The sequence below is a fragment of the Aquila chrysaetos genome, chromosome 10 (assembly GCF_900496995.4).
Source record: "Aquila chrysaetos chrysaetos chromosome 10, bAquChr1.4, whole genome shotgun sequence".
In the NCBI taxonomy this organism is placed as follows: Eukaryota; Metazoa; Chordata; class Aves; order Accipitriformes; family Accipitridae; genus Aquila; species Aquila chrysaetos.
Window position 1 is genome coordinate 29,873,819 of NC_044013.1, and position 20,495 is coordinate 29,894,313.

The window sequence follows — 20,495 nt, forward strand, 5'->3', positions numbered from 1 at the left end:
CAGTGTATAACTAAAATATATATATATATAAATAAAGTTAATACACTTTCATACTATATAGACTGATTGAAATTGATAAAGAAGAGATTTTTCATCACACTTGCCAAGCCAGCGACACACCCAAGTCTCCATCAGAGCCACTGGGCTGCTGCTTCCTTCCGGCAGCATCCATGTGCCCCTGCTTGTGACATCTGCCAAGAGGGGCTCGGGCATGAGCGTTTCACCCCGCGTGGGGCTGAGGGCAGTGGCAGGCTGTGCGCTTGGAGGCTGCAGATGGAAATCGCTGCTGCGGGCAGCGAGGAGCATGACTCAGCCGCTCGAGCAAACTCGGGGCTTGCCTGGGCTCTGCAGCTTCTCGGCAGGGACCTCTTCTGCAGCCTGATTTGCTGGGAGGCTGCCAGCCGCCCTTGCCATCTCCTCCTCTCTGCAGGCAGCTCGCAGGCAGCTCTGCCCTATTCTCCGCTCATCGTCTGTGTCTCCAGTGACAAAATGACCCGCCGGAGGAGAGGGACACGGGGCTGAATCCCTGTGACAGGCACAGAGCAGAGGAGCTGGTGATGCGGTCAGAGGATGCTGCAGGGAAGGTACGGGCAGCCTCGCTGACGGTCGTGCCGATGGAGGGGCTGGGGGGGTGGGCATGGTTCATAGGCATTGTTCAGTGCCCGCGGTCAGGGCTTTGCACCCTTGTCCCAACCGGTGCCGTGACCACCCTGTGCAGCCGAGAGGTGACCTGACCCCTGGCGTGAGGGTCCTTGTGCTGCCTGCAGTGGGGCAGGCTGCCAGGCCCCTCAGGGGTGCAGCCCCCCTCCCACGGTGCTTGCCGAGCCCCGGAGGGGACAGGCTGCGTGTGCTGCGCAAGAAGCTCTGCCCTTGGCCCCAGAGACCTTAAGGACAGGTATTCTGGGTGTTTTACCAGTACGGTTGTTCACCCCTGGGGTGCCCATGGAGGACCCCATGTGAGAGCCCTTCTGCATGGGCTTAGGAGCTGCTTGTGGCCATGCCCCAAACCCTCACCGGCCTGCCTGCCCTGGGGGGCCAGGAAGAAGAATTAAGGGTGTGTTTGACCTTATTTAGACAGATCTTTCTCAAGCAATTAGATCTGCCGTGGGTTGTGCTGATGCAGAAAGCCAGTCTGCCAAAATCTGGCTCCTAAGGTTGGTGGGGCTGCATACTTCCCAGTACCCTGCCAGTGAGGCTGACAAAAAGGCTTTTCCTCGCTGCTCCCTGCCTGCAGCAGCACAGAGCCTGGGAGAAAGAGATGTGAAGGAAATACACTGGTAGCCATAATTTTGCTCCGCCACGCTGTGTCCCCCCAAAGGGCTCTCCACCCTTTGGTGTGATGCCAAGTTTGCCTTGCAGAAAGGCAGCCAAAATCCTCCTTAAACACAGGCCTGCTGACCCCACAGCTTTGCCAGTGCTTTACCTGAGCGCTGTGCTTCCTCCATTACCTAATCACATCTCCCCTGAGAGGACACCATTCTCCTTTGGGCTCCAGAAACACCCAGGAGCTTTTCCATCCTTGCTCTGGCAGCTCTCCCGTCTCAGCAGTTCAGGAGCTCAGCAATGGGGGCTGTGGGCATTGGGGAGGGCTCAGGAGTTTTGCAGTCCCCGCTATGCAGCATGTCTGTGTGCACCTCGGTTTTAGCTCTGGGGTCTCAGGGGACCTTTACAGGGGGCATGAGACCCCCGCCTCTGCGGAGGAGTGCCCTGTCTCTGCAGCCAGCAGTTGATACAGATTTTCCATGCAGGGCCATGCTTGGGCTGCTCACACAAGAGACCTGGTTTCTGCTCTCCCTGCTGCCAGAAATATCCCAGCTGCCTGCAGCGGAGAGCAAGGGAGGAGAGCTGCAGGCTGGTGGATGGCCAGGCAGCGGATCAGGCAGGCCAGCAGCTGTGCTGGCGGGCAAAGCATGGTGGGGTCAATTTGTGGAGGCTGATGGGCTTCCCCGGGGTAGCGTGGTGCACACTGAGGCTGGTTCACCACCCACGTGGCCCCTGTGTCAGGACCGTGGCGAGGGTCCAGCAGGTTTCCTGTGGACGTCTCTCCACCCAGGAAATGATGGACAGGATGCCCCAGTGCTTTAAGCCCATGGGTATCCTTTTCTGCTGCGCTCAGGATGGAGATGTTCTGGACCTCCCAGCCTAGGAACAGGAGAGAGGAGGCCAAGTGGGACAAGACACAGCAGCCATGGCTGTGCGTGGCCGGCGCACCAAGGTGCTCCCCTCCGAACTGAACAAGGTGTGCCCCGAGAGAGGAGACGATCCCGCCACGCACCCCAGGAAGATGAGCGACTTCGAGGTGGTCCCCAACCTCCAGCAGAGCAGTAGCAGTGTCTCGAAGACCAGGCGGAAGGCACATTTCCCTATGGGTAGCAATGAAAAGGCAAGTTCAGGAGGTGTTGGAAGAGGGGGTGGTTAGCCACACACGACGGAAGAGCATTAATGAGTTGTCCGGTGACTCATTAATGGGAGCATTAATAACAGATCACTTTAGATTTAGGGACAGACAGAAAAAAACCCAAATATCTGAGGTACGTGTCCAGCATTTATATCTCCTCTCCTTGGAGTACATCTGGCTTTGTCCTTGCAGATAGCGATGGAGCTTTCTTCCTTCATGTCAAAAGAAGCACCCAGAGATGCTCCAAGCACCAGGGTGTCTGGCCCCTGGCGTAACTTCTGGCCCTTTGCAGAAACCCTGACCCCTTGCTGCTTTTCCTGCTCCCTCAGGAAAATCTCATCTCATGGATTCCTGAAAACATCCGGAAGAAAGAGTGCACCTACTTTGTTGAAAGCTCCCAGACATCAGATTCTGGGTAAGTCAAATAGTCCTTCATCCCCCTCCCCTGCCAGGAAAGCAGAAGGGGTGTTTGGTGACAAAGCTACAGCACCAGAAAATCCCACCTTTCTGATTAAGGAAGCTGGTGTAAAGGGGATTCACAAATTCCTTTTTGACTGGTTCTTCACGCTGCTGTGTGTCACCACATGGCTGATATCCCGTGTCCCAGTGAGGAACATTTCTGATGCTTTGGTATGCAGTCATTTCCATCCATGCTTCATCCAGAGCAACCCTAATATCTCTGTCCTAAACCTCTGCAGGCAGAAATACCAATTTTTGCTAAATTCTCCCCCAAACAATGCCTTTGTTTCTGCACACATTCTGAGCCGGAGGATGAGCTGGGTGGGAGATGCTGGTGCATGCGGTGTTCTTAATGAGAACGCCAACATCTCCTGCCTGGCCTGAGGCAGGTGGGCCAGCTGGGCTTTGCCTTTTGGGTTTAGATTGGTTTTGGCAAAGTTGGTAGTGTGTGTTTCAGGAGGATTGTGTGCGAGTGCGGCTATCTCAGGGAACAGCACCTGGAAGATGCTGCCAAACCTCCCATCTTCCTGGGGAAGGAATGGGACCCCAGCAGGCATATCCAGGAAATGCCAACAGATGCCTTCGGTGATATCCACTTCATGGGCCTGGGACAGAAGATGGGGAAGGTGATCTTTTTTTCCCCATCTGTGGTGCATGGGCAGCCAGTGTTCAGGTCTTGCCATGGCAGATGAAATGCCAGTATCTCCCTCCTGAACGAGAGGAGGTTAGGAAAGTGTGGAAATGCCCCAAAGCAGAGGAAGACGGGGTGGGACAGGATCTCTCCTCTCTCCCAGCCCTGTACCCAGTCCCTTTCTGAAACCATGAGACTGATCTTCATGCTCTGAGGGCCTTGCTTCAAGGAGTGGCTGTTCCCTGTCCTTGTCCTTAGGTATATAAACTGGGGGGAGTCGGAGGGGAGGGATCGCTGCTTGGGAACTAACTGGGCATCAGTCGGTGGGTGGTGAGCAATTGCATTGTGCATCACTTGTTTTGTATATTTCTTCTTCTGTATGGGGGCAACTGATACTGGTGTGGGTTGGTTCACTGGTTCAGCTGCAGTGCTTGTTGTGGGGGTTGGAGTGGCCGCAGTGCCTGTTGCCTTGTTGTTAGATCCAGAGACCTTCTCTTCCCCTTGAGAGTACTGAATAGTGTTGAACTCCCCTCAGTTTATACAGTGGGCATGACATCACATGGTATGGAATATCCCTTTGGTCAGTTGGGATCAGCTGTCCTGGCTGTGTCCCTCCCAAATTCTTGTGCCCCTACAGCCTTCTTGCTGGCTGGGCATGAGAAGCTGAAAAATCCTTGACTTAGTGTAAACACTACTTAGCAACAACTGAAAACATCAGTGTGTTATCAACATTCTTCTCATACTGAACCCAAAACATAGCACTATACCAGCTACTAGGAAGACAATTAACTCTATCCCAGCTGAAACCAGGACAACCCTGTTGGTTTTACCCAAAATGTGTATATGCTCCCTTTTTTGCAGTATGTGCGCGTCTCCTCGGATACCCCTCCACGGGTCATCTACCACCTCATGACACAGCACTGGGGCCTTGATGCACCCAACCTGCTCATCTCAGTCACCGGGGGAGCCAAAAACTTTGTCATGAAGCCAAGGCTGAAGAACATCTTCCGGCAAGGGCTAGTCAAAGTGGCCCAGACGACTGGTAAGAGATGCAGAGGCTCTCCCTGTGATTGTAGCAGGAGAGGGACCTGTCATCTGGCCATGCCAGGTTCAGTGAGTTGGGCTGCTGTGGAGATGCCAAGCTGGCCCAGGAGGCCTGTAGGTCCCTGTCTGGACTACCACCAGGGATGGACTGTTCTTGCTCAGTCGCTGCAAACAGGCTCACAGGGAGCTGGACTGAGAGATGCAACACTGTGCTGAAGAAGGCATCTCCTGTGCTGCCAGGGCTTGATGTAGTGGGCAGGGAAGATATCTTTTGGGGGATGGAGCACCTCTGAGGACCAGGTGTTCCTGCAGCCATACAGGGGGATGTTAGGAGATTGCTGTGAGCAGAGCCTCTCCCTTCCCAAGCCCCTCTCTGACCCCCCCAGGGGCCTGGATCATCACAGGGGGGTCCCACACTGGTGTGATGAAACAGGTGGGAGAGGCAGTGCGCGACTTCATCCTGAGCTGCAGCCACAAGGAGAGCGAGATTGTCACCATTGGCATAGCCACCTGGGGGACTGTGTACAACCGGGAGAGCCTCATCTGCCCCATGGTGAGCCAGGCAGAGTTGGAGATGTGTTTGGTTTGCCTTTGTCTGGACTGCTGAGGAAGTCCTGCCAAGGACTGTGGTGGGAAAGGGTGCTTCAAGATGTGCCCATAGCTGGCAGCCGTGGTAAAACCCAGCAGCACCAGAAGGAGTGATGGTCCTGGGCTGATGTTTGCTGAGAACCCTTCTACTCTACCCAGTATCTTGTGTAGGTGCTGTGCTTCTCCTGGGAGGATTCTTGTGGGTGTGAGGGCAGGTGGAGCAGAGACGGAGGAGCATGGGGCAAGACTGATGTGAGGACTGCAGGGTGGGCAGGGCCAGCTGTTTGGCCAGACTGTCCCCATGTGCTGGCCTGTTCCTGTCCCACATGCTGGTTGCTTTGGGCATCTGGTGCTCCTCCGCAGCCCTGCCAGGCTTTTCCCAGAGCCTCTCCTGCACCTTACAGGGTGGCTTTCCAGCTGAATACATACTGGATGAGGAGAACCAAGGCAGCCTGTCATGCCTAGACAGCAACCACTCCCACTTCATCCTGGTGGACGATGGGACCCACGGGAGGTATGGGGTGGAAATCCCCCTGAGGACCAGACTGGAGAAGTTCATTTCAGAGCAGACCAAGGTGAAAGGAGGTAATGGCAACACATAGTCAGGCCTGAGGCAGGGGAGGGCACAAGGAGAGATGGGCAATCCATTGGTAAGGGGTGCCCATGCTGGCCTCCAGTGAGAGGGGAGGCTGTGGCTTCCTTGGAGGATCCAGGCAAGGGGTTCGAGTGAGTTGTCATGATAAATGTGGAACCTGGTTCCTCAGTAACATAAATCAAAGAGCCTTTCTCTATCAGCTGCTTGACTTATGGGGTCACCAAAGGGGTCTCCAAACCTTGTGATGCTGAGCTGATCAGGGGGAGTCATTTCTCCCAAAGGGCTAGGCCTCCAAGGGGGCTTCTCGCTGTGCAAATGATCTTCTATTCTAACATATGCACACACATGCTCCAGCAGCATGACTGCCAGGAGATCGTCTCCCCTCCCTCCTGGAGCCTGGTATGTCAGGGACAGTGCTCCCACTTTGCCTTTCACACCCCACTGCTCAGAGGGGACCACATTCAGCTGCATGGAGGGGTGGTGGTGGGGGCTGCCCCACAGGGAGGTGACCCTGGGCTCTGCTTCCCCACAGGTGTCGCCATCAAGATCCCCATCGTGTGCGTGGTGCTGGAAGGAGGCCCTGGGACACTGGATGTAAGGAACTCCTCCTGCCCGCTCCCAGCAGAGCTGAGAGGTGGGGGTGGTGGGAGGGGGCAGCTCCTTGCCCAGGGTGCTGCTCTCCGGTGTTGGTGTGAGCATGGTGCCACACTAGCTGAAATGCAGCTGGGCAGGAGTGCTGCGGAGCAGTGGTGTGGGTCTCAGGCTCAGAGAGGGTCTGCTGGCCCTGGTGGGATTAGGACCAGCCTCCCCACTCTGTTGCAGACCGTCTACAATGCCATCGCCAACGGGACTCCTTGTGTGATTGTCGAAGGGTCTGGGCGTGTGGCCGATGTCATCGCACAGGTGGCCAGCCTGCCTGTGCCCAAGATAACCATTGCCTTGATCCAGAAGAAGCTGAGCGTATTCTTCCACGACACCTATGAGCTCTTCACTGAGGACAAGCTGGTGGAGTGGACCAAGAAGGTGAGCCTCTTGCAGGGAGACAGCTCCTCTCGCTGAGCTTGTGGAGATCAAAGGGGTCCCCAGGGCTCCTTGCCCATCAGCAGCAACGCTCTCAGTATGACGTTTAAGGGTCATCTTCCACCAACCATCCATCTCCCCCCAGCCATGCTCAGCATTGTCCTGGTGGACACCCCAAGGGCTGAAGCTCTGCTCCTCCACTGCTTGCTCCCTTTGGGTAGAGAGGTACCATTTGGGACCAACCCCAGCCGGGCACAGGGGGTCTGCAGGCAACCCAAGGGGAGCAAGGAATTGCCCCACACAGGACAGGGGCTGTGGGAAGTGGCAGGGAGGAGGTGCTGCTGCTGATTGCTTGCCCACGGCTCTCCTTGTAGATTCAAGACATAGTGCGGAGCCGGCAGCTCCTGACCATTTTCAGAGAGGGCAAATATGGCCAGCAGGATGTGGATGTGGCCATCCTCCAGGCCCTGTTCAAAGGTGAGGGGTGGGGAGCTGCTTGGGAGGATGGGGCAAGATGAATGGGATGGGGGGTCACAAGTCACTTCCTGCAGCTGCTTGACTTATGGTGTCACCAAAGGGGTCCCCAAACCTTGTGATGCTGAGCTGATTGGGGAGAGATGTTTCCGCCAAAGGGCCAGGTCTCCAAGGGGCCTTCCAGGTAGTATTGTCTTGCTGTGTAAATGATTCTCTGTTCTAAAACATGCACTTTGCATGCAGCATCCCGAAACCAGGACCACTTTGGTCGGGAGAACTGGGACCACCAGCTGAAGTTAGCTGTGGCCTGGAACAGGGTGGACATTGCTCGGAGTGAGATCTTCACGGACGACTATGAGTGGAAGGTAAGGGAGTACCTGTGCTGCTTGTCTGGTGAGGCTTACAGCTTGTCAGGTCCCACTTGAAGACTGTGGATATTGAGGGCACTGCTCACCTTGGCTGTGCCTAGGGAGAGTTTTTGAGGGCATTTCTCTTGGACCCTAAACTCCCACCACATTGCCAGGGGCTCTTCATCTGTCCTGTCTTTCAAAAGTGCACTCAAACACCCAAAGCAGAGGTGAGCACACCCTACAATTCATTGCTTGTAAAGGTCCTATTTGGCTTATATTTTTTATAAAGGTGATTGATCAATATTTTGCTCAAAACCAGTGTCTTTTAAAGACAATCCACCAACCTAGACCCAAAAATACCTCTTGCCAGCTCTGCCCTGTGGTCGCTGCTCATGCCATGTTGTCAAATGGCAACTTGTCCCTAAACTCCTCTTACACAGCCTGGTGCTTCCCTGCTCAAACTTTACTACAGAGTGGGGCAGGGAGCAGCACAAGCCAGATCTGCTGTCCCACGCCTGGTCCTGCTGCCAAGAAGTCGAAGCTGAGCAGGGTTATCTGTCCTTTCTGATAGGGCTGTGGGACTTGGAAGGGATTTTCCTATTTCGTTGGACACTTTGTGTTCCCCCAGCTCACATACCTTTTGTGGGACTGGGAAGGGCTGGTGGGAACTAGGAACCCCAGAAGGAAATATTTGATGGTGTGAAAATGCACAGCCCGAGAAAGATCCACAGCTTTGTCAGGAAGGGAGGATGAGGCAGGCACTCAGATTAGCCGATGCAGGCCAGGGCTGTTACAGGTCCTGCGGCCCTGGACAGGTGTGGCTGGTATGAAAAGCTGAGGCTGAAACCAAGCTGTGGCAGAAGCTGAGCAGGTACCTTCCTTCCAGGACAAACATGTACCCCCTTACCCACGGGCCGTGCTTTCACATGTAAAGGTTGCCTTGGAAAGGAAAACCCTACAAAGGCTGAACTGGGTGACCATCGGGAGCAGCCAGTCTCCCCATGGCTGAGATCCAGCTGGCAGCACTGTGATCCTTCTTCAGCTGAAGAGTTTTGCACAGGGGACAAACTTGTGAGGTCCTGTTCATTTGTGTGGTGCATCCTCATGAGCTGGGGAAAGAGGGTCTACCCTCTACCCTACCCCATCCCTCCGCCAGCAGCCAAGGAAGCAGGGGGCTTCTACTGCCAGAGGAGAGGGCATACTAACCCACAAGTGTGTCTCTGGGGGATGTCCCACAAGTCCCAGTACCTCCCAGCTGCTCTCTCATATCCAGAAACTCCTTGTGTCCTCAGGGATAAAATCTTCCCCCCACCTAAGTGAGGACCATGGTGGGGGCCCTGCTGTGGGGCCATGGAGCCCCTCACCTCTGCCTCTGGCCTGCCAGCCCACAGATCTCCACCCCGTGATGGCAGCTGCCCTGATCTCCAACAAGCCAGAGTTTGTGAAGCTGTTCCTGGAGCAGGGAGTGCGTCTCAAGGAGTTTGTCACCTGGGACACCCTGGTTTACCTCTACGACAACATGGCACCATCCTGCCTGTTCCACAGCAAGCTGCAGAAGGTGCTGCTGGAGGAGAGAGAGCACACAGCTGGCTCCAAAATGCCAAGAATCCAACTGCACCATGTCTCCCAGGTGCTGCGGGAGCTGCTGGGCTGCTCCACGCAACCTCTCTACCCCAAGCCCAAGCACACGGAGCGTCCCCGGCTCTCCATCCCTGTCCCACACATCAAGCTGAATGTACGCATCTCCAGGTTACGGGGTGGCAAGGTTGCGTTAGGGAGGGGGACGCTGGCTCAAGAAACCGTGCTGGAGGTTGCAGCTAGGTCTCTGTCCTCTTGCCTGCTCAAGAATCCCACTTAAAGTCCCTTAAAGCCCTGCCCAAGTCATCTGCCCCACATTCAAGGTGCAAATCCCACCCTCTTACACCGCAGCCCCACGTGGCTGCATGACTCTGGTGGGCAGGACCCAGTGGGGTGGGTGCACTGGGCAGGATGGGCACATCCCCAGGTGATCCTGGCCCTAGAGAAAGTGGCATTTCCAGGAGGACTCCAGTCTTGGTCTGCAGCAAAGGCCCTTCCATGGGCGGTGGAAGCAGGCACCGAGGGTTCAGGGGTGGCTTTGTGCTGAGAGGCTGTCTGCTTTCTGCAGCCTCTTGGCAGGGGAATGGGTCTGACGATTGCACGCCTTGCAGGTTCAGGGGTCAAGTCTCCGGTCCCTCTACAAGCGCTCTGCCGGCCGAGTCACCTTCACCATGGACCCGGTCCGCGACCTGCTTATCTGGGCTGTGGTCCAGAACCGCAAGGAGCTGGCAGAAATCATCTGGGCCCAGGTATCACAGCCCAGAGCTGACGGTCCCAGATGAGAGGCTCAGATGGAACCAAACCTCCCAGCCCCAAGAGGAAAGATTGAACCTACTGGCATTTGGGACAGCAGGCGAGATGGCCCATGGCAGTGCCAGAGCCCAACCCCCAGCCAGATGGGAGCCAGCTAGTGAGCCTGCGGACACTCGTTGTTCATCCCCAGACACACACCATGATGCCAGATCGCTCCCTTCCCTGCCAAAATGTATGCTGTGGGCAGAGGTGATGTGCTGGGCCAGAAGCATGCTCTTCCTTGCAAAGCCTGCACACAGCAGGCAGGACACAGGTGCATGGCACCTGGGGTGGAGAAGGCTTCCACTGATAAACAGCATTCCCAGGGCAAGAGGCAGTGTGGCTGGCAGCATGGTGTGTGCACCATGCAGAGCCGTGGAGGCACACCGTCCCATCACCCAAGGCTTCCCACTGGGAGAGCAGGGGTGTCCCCATATTCCCCATGGCAGTGGGTTACCTGCTGCCCCTGCACCCAGAAGGGAACACAGCTCAGCCCTTGTCACAGCAAGCTGTCCATCCTGAGCAGCAGTCTGCTTGGGACACCTTCCTTCCCTCCCATAGGAGCCATGGAGGACTTGGCAGGGCTGCCGGGACTTGCAGGATAGCGGCAGACCCCCACACTCTCTCTGGCCTCTTCTGCTCCAGAGCCAGGACTGTGTGGTGGCTGCACTGGCCTGCAGCAAAATCCTGAAGGAGCTCGCCAAGGAGGAGGAAGACACCGACACCACCGACGACATGCTGGCCCTGGCCGAGCAGTACGAGCACAAGGCCATTGGTGAGCGGGAGGGGACCAGGAGCCCAGAACTGCTCTCATGCCCTGCAGGCCTGGCTAGCTTTGCCCAGGAGGTGTCTGGGGGGCGATGGGTGGGGTGGCCGGTGCCAAACAGGGGTCCCCTCCTCACAGTCAGGGTCGTGGGGCTACAAGGGCTATGCCCGGGTGGTGGTGGGAGCGCAGAGGGTGGCCACTGCATGGTGCAATGTCCAGATCCTGCTGCAAAGAGTGACTCAGCGGGCGCCTTGCTGAGCACCAAGCTGGCCCCAGAGCTCAGCCTTGTCTCCCGGGTCCCTGCCCGGCCAGGTGTGTTCACAGACTGCTACCGCAAGGATGAAGAGAGAGCCCAGAAGCTCCTCACCCGTGTCTCTGAGGCCTGGGGGAAAACAACCTGCCTGCAGTTGGCATTGGAGGCAAAGAACATGACTTTTGTGTCCCATGGGGGTGTCCAGGTGGGTTCCCAGCAGTAGTGCTTGGAGGGGGATTGCCCAAGTGAACCCTGCCCCAGATCCAGGGTTCCTTGTTGGCAGCAGTGGGGCTCTGCCCTGCAGCCCCGCTCTGACGGGGGGGGTGGCTTCCATAACCAGTGCTCCTCTCCCTCCCTCCTCACAGGCCTTTCTAACCAAAGTCTGGTGGGGGAAGATGTGCGTGGACAATGGGCTTTGGCGGGTGATTGCGTGCATGCTGTTCTTCCCACTTCTGTACACCAGCCTCATCACCTTCAGGTACTTCTTGCAGCCAGGGCATGCATGCACCAAGGCTGGCTGGGAGAAAGTGCCGTGGCATCTCCCTGGGCAGCTCAGCCCCGCTTCTACCCCTGCTCCCCGCAGGGAGAAGAGGCTGCAGCCCGTGGGCTGCCTGACGCGCCTCCGAGCCTTCTTCACTGCACCTGTCGTCATCTTCCACATGAACATCCTCTCTTACTTCACCTTCCTCCTGCTCTTCGCCTATGTCCTGATGGTTGACTTCCAGCCATTGCCATCCTGGTGGGAGTACCTCATCTACTTCTGGCTCTTCTCCCTGGTGTGTGAGGAGACCCGCCAGGTACGGGGCAGGCAGAGCAGAGGCTGGGAGGAGGCAAGAGGAGGGAGAGACACCCCCCTGGGTGCTCCTGGAAGATCCTGTGTAGCTCATGTTCCCATGATGCTTCTCATGTCACCATCCATTCGGAGAGGTCCCAGCACAAGGGACTGCCAGATCCCCCCATCTCTGAGGCCAGAGAATCTCCTTGGCCACATCTGGTCTGGCCCCTGGTACTTGCAAAAAGACATGCTGTTTTGAGCTGAAAATGTCAGGAGCTGGAGAGATCACCTCCTTCCTTGGGCATTTATTCCCAGAAGCATTTCCAGGCTTTGCTTGACATTTGATTTCTTTCAGCTTTTGCTTCAACATCTCAGTGCCTTTTTTCACCAGACTAAACAGCCCCACATATCAGGTATCTCACCCCTCAGGTGAGAGAAAACCCTCAGGTTTTCTACCCCGTAGGCTCAGGTTAACTTTGGGTAAGCAAGAGAGTCCAGTGATGGCCAGCAGGTCTGTGTGGTCCCTCCCATCTACAAAGCACATGAGCTCTTACAAGGCTTTCTCTGAAATGCCAACCCCTCTTCTCTTCCCAACAGCTGTTGTATGATCCAGATGGGTTTGGGGTTGTGAAAATGGCTTCCCTGTACTTCAAGGACTTCTGGAATAAGTTGGATATCTGTGCCATCCTAGTCTTTATCACAGGACTGACTTGCAGGTGAGTTGCACAGCCACTTGTCTGGCAGTGTGTAGGCTCAAGCCACAGCTGTAGGCTACAGAACTAGTGTGAGAATTGTGCAGGTTTTTTAATTGCAATTTCTTCTTCCAAAGGCTAGCAAAGATTTTTGTGGTCATGTGATAATTCTGACCAATTTGCCTCTGCTTTCAGCTGCTTTTAGGAGAGATTTTTTTCATGCCGCAGCTCTCACCCAGCACTGGGGAAGCTCACTAATCTTGCAGAAATGTAATGCTGTGAGATCAGAAAAAAACCCCCACACCGGCGGCACTGAGATGTTTCCTTTCCTCTCTTGTGTGCCCAGGTTGATCCCGTCAACTTTATACCCCGGGCGCATCATACTGTCACTGGCTTTTATCATTTTCTGCCTGCGTCTGATGCACATTTTTACAGTCAGTAAAACGCTGGGGCCCAAGATCATCATTGTGAAGCGCATGGTGAGAGTTCCCCTGCATCCTGCCAGGGTGATCAGCTGGAGCAACTGGGTGCCTGCATGGGAGGGATGTGCCACCTGTGTTATACTATCCTGGAGTGGGGTTTGCTCCAGGACACAATTTTGCTTCCCCTCTGTCTTTGCAGATGAAGGATGTCTTCTTCTTCCTCTTCCTGCTAGCAGTGTGGGTGGTGTCCTTTGGGGTTGCCAAGCAGGCCATCCTGATCCACAATGAGGAGCGTGTAGAGTGGCTTTTCCGTGGTGTGGTCTACCACTCCTACCTGACCATCTTTGGGCAGATTCCCTCCTACATCGATGGTAAGGGACACTGACCTGTGACAACATGTGGCATGAGCAAGGTGGCTGCTACAAGGCTGAGGGATACCAAGCTCATGCCGCAGTCTGCCTAGCTCTCGCCATGTTGGCCCGTGGAAGTCCTGCACAGGGCTCCTCTCCAAACACAACATAAGGCTGCTCCAGTATGTTGGGAGCATTGCCAGCAATGCAAACCCAGGGACTTGCATCCGCCCAAGCAGTCAAGAGAGCACACTAGCAAAGGCACAGGACCATGAGTCGATCCAGCTCAGTGCCACAGCTGCAAAGCTGGTGGCAGTGAGCAGAGCACCTGGGATGATGCAGATCGAGGTCAAATCCCTGCCTGGTGCTAAGCTCCCTTGATGCTGGCTGCTTTCAGAGAGCACAGCGTGCTCCCTGAGACACCATGAGGTTTGGCTGCAATGAAGTCCTGCCATGCTCTCTTGCAGGGGTCAACTTCAACATTGACCAGTGCAGCCCCAATGGGACTGACCCCTACAAGCCCAAGTGCCCAGAGACAAATGAGGACAACAAGAAACCCATCTTCCCAGAGTGGCTGACGGTCATCTTACTGTGCCTATACCTGCTCTTCACCAACATCCTCCTCCTCAACCTCCTCATCGCCATGTTCAAGTGAGTTTGATCTGGCCCCATGGCCCTGACAGTGAATTGAGCTGGCTTTGCTTACAGGCTTGGCCACGGCCAGGGCACCGCACACTGAGAAAGTGCAAGGAGGGTCCTGGGGCACATGCTGACCAGAGCACAGGGGAGTTTTGGGGGGGTTGTAGATATGGTGGAAGTCGCAGATGCAGGCCAGGGCTAATCAGGGATGGGTAGGAGCCAGGGCACCATACAGACACGATGTACCCCCTCATCCCCATGGCATGGCTGACACCTGGGCTCTGCCCCAGCTACACCTTCCAGCAGGTCCAGGAGCACACAGACCAGATCTGGAAGTTCCAGCGGCACGACCTGATTGAGGAGTACCACGGCCGCCCACCTGCACCTCCACCCTTCATCCTCCTCAACCACCTGCAGATCCTGGTCTGGCGAGGCTTGCTCCGCAGGCCGGCCACGCGCCACAAGCTGCTCAGTGAGGACCAACATCTTCCCTCCTGCCCTTTGCCCCTTGCCTGGGACATGGCACTGTGCACCGAGGCACGAGGCACGACATCTGGGCTGCAGTACTGGGTTTTGGAATGCCCGGAGATCTGACAGCACTGCTGTCCCCTTTCTCTGGCAGAAGAGAAGCTGGAGAAGAACGAAGAAGCTGCCCTCCTCTCCTGGGAGATGTACCTGAAGGAGAGCTACCTGCAGCACCAGCAGTGCCAGGAGAAGCAGAACACGGAACAGAAGATCCGAGACATTGCACAGAGGTACCAGCACTCCTGAGACAGGGACATCCTTCTGTCCTCCAGTGTCCTGGGCAGGAAAGAGTTGGAATTAGTGCAGGAGTGGCTGCTGAGGGGTTTCCTTTCTGCACTGTCCCTCCAGGGTTGACATGCTGGCAGAGCTGCTGGACTTGGACCGGCTGAAGAGGACAGGGCTGGTGGAACAGAAACTGGTCTCTCTGGAAGACCAGGTGAGGCAAAAGCTGAGCAACTACCTAAGAAAGGGGGAGTTTTCCAAGGGCTGAGTCAACTGAACTAGAACACAAGAGAAAGTCCCTCTGAATCAATCCCCCTTCAAACAGTTTGAGTTTCCTTGCCAAATCAATAGTATCTGAGAGGAAAAGATTATGGGAAATGTTCTGTTTGACTCCAAAGTGAACAAGATGAAGGCAGTAAGTGGTGGAATGAGCCCCCGCCTCCACTGGTCACCCAAGCAGTTAGATCTGACCCAGCTGGTCTCCTTGGCCCAAGAGGACCCTCCAGACCTTCTGGAGATGGGGAACTCTCCACCCCCCTCCTGTGAAGCTGTTCCACACTCTGCACGAGCAGTGGGGTGCCTGGGGAGCAGGACCAGGCCCTGACGCCTCCTCTCTGAGACAGCCACAGCACAGCTGCTGTTTCCACTTCCATTTCTACCTGCTTTGGAAAAATACATCCCCAGAGGTGGAGCATCAGGGCACAGCAACGATTGCTGCTGCCCTGGGGGGATGAGCAGCCAGGATCCAAGGGCAGCAGTGCCTCCTGCCAGGGCTGGACCCTGCAGTACTTGAGCGAGGGAGCGTGGAGGGGCAAGCTGGGTTCCAGGAGGGCTGACCCTCTCTTGTCCCATGCAGGTGCATCAGAGCACCCAGGCCCTGAGGTGGATAATGCAGGTACTGCAGGGCAATGGCTTCGGCTCAGGCGAGGACCTGCCGCCCATCGGTAAGTGGAGCCCGTCTCCACCCCAGCAGCACCGGGGAAGCCCAGGACGCCACGCTGGTGCCCGCAGGCTGCAGACCAGGGCTGAGCAGCCCCTCACACCCCTCTGTTAAGCAGTAAGGCAGAGGCAGAGGTTCCTTGGGCCCAGGGAGGTCTGGGGGCTCTGTGAGGCTGTCCAGCCCCTCCTGCAGCCATTCCCACCCTCCACACCAGAGCCTGCAGCCCATGGCTGAGGCTTTCCATGGCAGCATCCCCAGGGGAGCTCCTCTGACGCCTTCCAGAAGGGATGCCGGGGGCCAGGTCCCCAGGGTACAGCAGCATCCCCATGGAGAGACCCAGCCAGCCCCCTCAGCAGAGCCGTGGTCCGCAGCACCGGACTCAGCACCCTGCTTTGTGGGGCCTCGCTGTCTACATCTGCCTTGCAGGCTCCAGCAAAGCCTCAGAGACAAAGGAGGTTGACCTGGAGGGGAAAGCTGAGGAGAGCCAGCCCCCATACCACGTGCTTGCCCGAAACCTCCTGTACCCAGGGTCTCACACCCACCGCTTCCCCGTGCCGGATGAGAAGGTGCCCTGGGAGGTAGGAGCTGTGACCCTGGGCAGTGGGGCTGGGAGCAGGGGCCATGGGGCAGATCCCAATGGTGGTGGGAAGAGGAACAAGCCCATCATCGCACCTGTGTCGCACTTGGGAGCTCCTGTTCTTCCCAGCCCTGGGACAAGTGGCTTCCTGGAGCAGCAGCTCCAAGGCCTTCCCAGGGAAAAGGGAAGGTGAACAGGCATCACTCCTGCTTGGCTCTGCAGTGCTAGGGATGCCTGGGGATGCTTGGTGGGGAAACAGAGGGTACAAACACCTGCCTCCGCGTTTCCTGAATCAGGGCTGGCTCAGGGTCAGGGACAGGATCTGGCATTGGCTTCCACAGGGGCATGAGTGAGAGGCACCGACCCTCTAGCCGGGAGCCTGATCTCAGCCCCCGAGCAGGGCCTGGAGCCCTACATACCTCGGGGAGTGATGCCACAAGCTAGGCAGAGAAAGGGATTGGGGCAGAAAGCGTCCCTGGAAGTCCCAGTCCCTGCTTGCCGCCAGGGCACAGATGTAAGTGGGACCTGACATAGCCACGTGCTCTGCAGGTGGACTTCCCACTCTACGACCCTCCCGTCTACTCAGCTGACCACAAGGACATGGCTGTGCAGGATCCGTTCAGCCCGTGAGTGTCCCCCTGAGGCTCCCTGCTCCTCTGCCCCTTCCTCTGGGTGGCACAGCCAGCCCTCCCTGCCGGGCTGCCTCCTGCCCCCCAGCTCTTTGGAGTCTCTCCTGAAGATTAACTACAACACCATGGACGGGCTGATTGACCGGCAGAGCTTCCACGGGCTCTACGCCGTGCAGGATGGGCTGCCGCTGTGAGTGCATCTGCCATGGGGGCAGATGGGCTTGATGGGAGCTGGGGTGCCCATCTGTAGGCAAAGCACCAGGGAGATGGAGAATCCAGGGGGGCCTGGTTGCATCCATCCCCTTCCCACTTCCCTATGGCTAATGGTGGGGTAGGGATAATGGCATGCATCTTCCTCAGGGCTGTCCACCCCCTCCAAGAAGTCCAGAACCCCAGAAGAGGTGCAGTGCAGTGGCGGGAAATTTGGGGATGCGGTTATAGGGCTTTGATCAGCATGACGGGGTGCGCAGCGGGACCCTGGCACCATCCCAGCCTGCTCACTCTCTCCCTGCCAGGAACCCCATGGGAAGGACGGGGCTGCGAGGACGCGGGAGGCTGCGCTGCTTTGGGCCCAACCATGCCCTGCACCCCGTTGTGACCCGGTAAGCACATGGGGACAAGGAGGTGTCCTGCTCCAGGATGGGGCTGGGGAGGTGGAATGAAAAAGGGGGCACAAAGCCATCTCAGAGAGACTGGCACCTGTCAAAGCCCACTGCTGCCCATTCAACGTGGGAACCTGTGCCAGTGTGCTGGGCAGGGGGGAGCTGAGTCCCGGCTGCAGCATAACAGGGGCCTCTCTCACAGCTGGAGGAGGAATTTGGATGGGTCCATCATAAGGAAGAGCCTGAAGAAGATGCTGGAAGTCCTAGTGGCCCAGTACCCACTGTCCGATGTCTGGGCTCTGCCCGGGGTAAGAGCTGGTGTAAACCAGCTGGCACAGAAGGGTCTGGGGAGATGGGGACCAGCTGGTGGCTGGATGCCCTGCAGAAAAGGGAGAAACACAGATGGGTGTCACAGCCTTGTCCAAGGAGGTACCTCTGCCCCTCCCACAGAGCATCTGCGTGCAGGGCTGTGCTGCCAGGAGTGCTGGACAGGCGGTGGTCCCATTACGTACCCCCACCCACCCTGACCTACTGACTCCTGCTTCTCCCTCCTCCTCCTCCATGGCTTCAGTCCTCACATGTCCTTCATGTGAGCATGTTAAACCATTGGCATAGCATCCTTTGACAGAGAGGTCCCGGGGTTGAATCAGGCAAACTCAGACATCTGCTTGGGCACAGCTGAGGACTTCTGGCAGGAGAGGGAGGGAGGGAGGCACCACCACTGCTTGCTCCCCCCACCAGAGCTTGTGGCATCTTCTGCAGTGGTGGCAACTGCCCGATGGCCAAGCTGGTGGCAGTGAGGGAGGCTGGGCTGGGCTGATGGCAGGCCCCACACCTGACATCTGCTTTGGCACAGGGGTCACTGGAGCCAGGTGAGACGCTGCCACTGAAGCTCAAGTGGATCCTGCGCCGGGAGTTCTGGTCCCAGTTCCAGAACTTGCTGAAACAAGGCACCGAGGTGGGGGGGCACGTGGGTGTCCCAGTGGTACAGGGGCACATGGGTGTTACAGCGGTACGGGGGCGTGCAGGCATCACCCTGGTACAGGGGCACACAGGTGTCACAGCGGTAGAGGCACACGGGGGCATCACCACAGTACGGGGACATGTGGACATCATGGTGGCACAGGGGCATGTGGGTGTACCCAGGGTACAGGGGCAGGGTGCATCACACCTTGGCCACTGCTCCCACTGGGAAGGAATGGCTGGGGGAGGTGGAGACACGCCATAATGGCCTTGTACCATACAGGGGTCTGGGAGGCAGCCCAGGGACCCATGGGGTGGGCCGCACACACTGGTGTCTGTGCCTGCTGTGATCGCTCTCCACGGCTCCAGCTGAAGTGGGAACAGGGTGCTGGTCTCCAGCGGGGCAGAGGAGCTGTGGAGTGATGCCTCCCCACCCCCGGGGCCTCTCGGTGCCCTCAGATTGGTGGTGAGGGCTCTGCTAATGTGGCATTCCTTCACCATGCACAGGTACACAAGGGGTACCTTGATGACCCCCGCAACACAGATAACGCCTGGGTTGAGACGGTCGCCGTCAGCGTGCACTTTGACAACCAGAACGATGTGGAGATGAAGCGGCTGAATTCGGTATGGGTTTCTTGCCTTTGTGGTTCCCTGACCCGGCTCTCAGCAGGCATGGGGCAGGGGACCCAGAGCTCCAGACCCAGAACTCACCCTCGTCAGGAGTAGGCTTCTCCAGCTGCATGCAGTGGAGGAAGAACATGGGGATGAACACGGGGTGACACTGCAATGGGGGCCCCAAAAAGAAAGGGCAGGAGGCTGGGGACTAGAAGTACTGTTGAGTGTGGCTGGCATGGCCCCTTGCCAGCAGTGCGTACGTGATGTCTCTGGTCCCCTTCCAGTTCCTTCAGGGCTGCGACCCGGAGCTGTGCATCCGCTGGCAGGTGCTGGACAAAAGGATCCCCCTGCATGCCAATCACAAGGAGCTCCTGCACAAGGTCTCAACCCTCCTCGGCGCCTACTACTGAGTCCTCAAGCACAGGCCAGGGCTCCTGTTGCCCCAAACCAGGTTCTGGTTGGGACCTGCAGCTCTACCCCAGCTCACCTGTGAGACCATGGGCAGCTGCTGGACACTAGGTACTTTGGTTGCCTCCGTGGATGGACATTGCAGGTCTCTGGGAGGAAAATGGTCCCCTCCCCACCAGCCGGGGGCAAGGGACTGCCTGGGCAGTGCCTACACAGCATTCCGGTCACCCGAGCCACCAAGCTCAGCCCAGCTTGTGTCTTGGTGCTTCCACATCAGCCACAGGGCTTGGGCCAAGCAGAACCACGGGACTGTTCCTGCGAGGTGTTCCTTCTCTCAGCTCCCACCTGCTCTTTACTTCAGTGTGGGCACTGGGGACTTGCCAGCCTCAGCTACCCCTCCACCCAGGATATTCATCGGGCATCTCTGCTCGCCTGCTCCTGCTCTGAGCCCTGGCAGCCCCACTGCCACAGCTCCTGGAGGATTGCTCTGGAGAAGGCTTGGGGTCTTTTGCACCTAAAGGCCCCGACTGCCCTGCAAGTCACTCCTGTGGCAGCTGTCCCCATATCTCTGTTGTCTCAGACCCAACAACATGGTCCTGAGCTATGATCCAGCACTTCTGAAGGTGTGAGCAGCTCCTGGCTTATATACCTATGGTTTCATAGCTCTGCACAAGTCCACCCCCCACGTCCCATAGCGTTCTGTGATCCTGCGTGTGTATGCTGAGCACCATCTTGTAGCTGAACTCCTTCCCTCTGTCTGAGCCAAGGCACCAGCTAAATGTTGCCTGCCTACCCCTGTCCCCTTGTGCACATGGAGGGAAAGGAGGGGGCAGCTTGCTGGGACCCAGGTGATCCATGTTCTGTGGTCCCTTGGGCAGGTAGGGACAGGAGAGAGGACATCAGTGTGTCCATTCCAGACATCTCTGCTCTTAAGGGGTCCTTCACTCACCTTTTCTGTTGCCTGCCATGGGGATAACACAGTTCCCCCACCCTCTCCCGATGGATCAGACACTGGCCAGCCAGGGCGGTTCTTCCCACAGCGGTGGCCACCACAGCACAACTGCAGTTTCACTAATGATGCACTGGGGCTTGGTGAGGGTGCGGTCAGAGTGGCAATGTAGTCAACCCAGCTCAATAAACCGTGTATTAAATGACTAAAATGGTCTGTTACGGCTATTTAACCAGGGG

The 20,495-nt window shown here is 57.0% G+C and overlaps 1 protein-coding gene across 2 annotated transcripts; it reads left to right on the forward strand.

Annotated features, from left to right (window-relative positions):
* Window positions 1-261: 261 nt before the first annotated feature.
* Window positions 262-20,467, forward strand: TRPM2 (transient receptor potential cation channel subfamily M member 2). Of its 2 annotated transcripts, XM_030029119.1 has the most exons (33): window positions 265-584; window positions 2,117-2,383; window positions 2,728-2,813; window positions 3,315-3,483; window positions 4,350-4,530; window positions 4,919-5,085; window positions 5,525-5,705; window positions 6,248-6,309; window positions 6,538-6,738; window positions 7,110-7,212; window positions 7,453-7,574; window positions 8,944-9,294; window positions 9,749-9,886; window positions 10,575-10,704; window positions 11,008-11,153; window positions 11,314-11,426; window positions 11,532-11,745; window positions 12,321-12,439; window positions 12,762-12,894; window positions 13,037-13,208; window positions 13,655-13,838; window positions 14,117-14,298; window positions 14,449-14,581; window positions 14,700-14,787; window positions 15,430-15,517; window positions 15,940-16,091; window positions 16,640-16,716; window positions 16,808-16,909; window positions 17,235-17,321; window positions 17,524-17,629; window positions 18,178-18,279; window positions 18,792-18,908; window positions 19,184-20,467. In XM_030029119.1, exons 2-33 carry the CDS (start codon window positions 2,189-2,191, stop codon window positions 19,307-19,309), a joined length of 4,527 nt encoding a protein of 1,508 aa, XP_029884979.1. In that variant the 5' UTR covers window positions 265-584; window positions 2,117-2,188; the 3' UTR covers window positions 19,310-20,467. The 2 variants fall into 2 exon arrangements, with proteins under 2 accessions (XP_040982863.1, XP_029884979.1); XM_041126929.1 differs by having other exon boundaries at window positions 262-584; window positions 11,314-11,745.
* The last annotated feature ends 28 nt before the right edge of the window (window positions 20,468-20,495 follow it).

Excerpts from the sequence above, each read along its gene's own strand:
- TRPM2 (XM_041126929.1), top strand. The coding sequence starts at position 2,189 with ATGGCTGTGCGTGGCCGGCGCACCAAGGTGCTCCCCTCCGAACTGAAC. Across the intron at positions 3,484-4,349 it reads TGGGACAGAAGATGGGGAAG|TATGTGCGCGTCTCCTCGGA; the intron begins GTGATCTTTTTT and ends CCTTTTTTGCAG. Across the intron at positions 16,717-16,807 it reads GTGCAGGATCCGTTCAGCCC|CTCTTTGGAGTCTCTCCTGA; the intron begins GTGAGTGTCCCC and ends CCTGCCCCCCAG.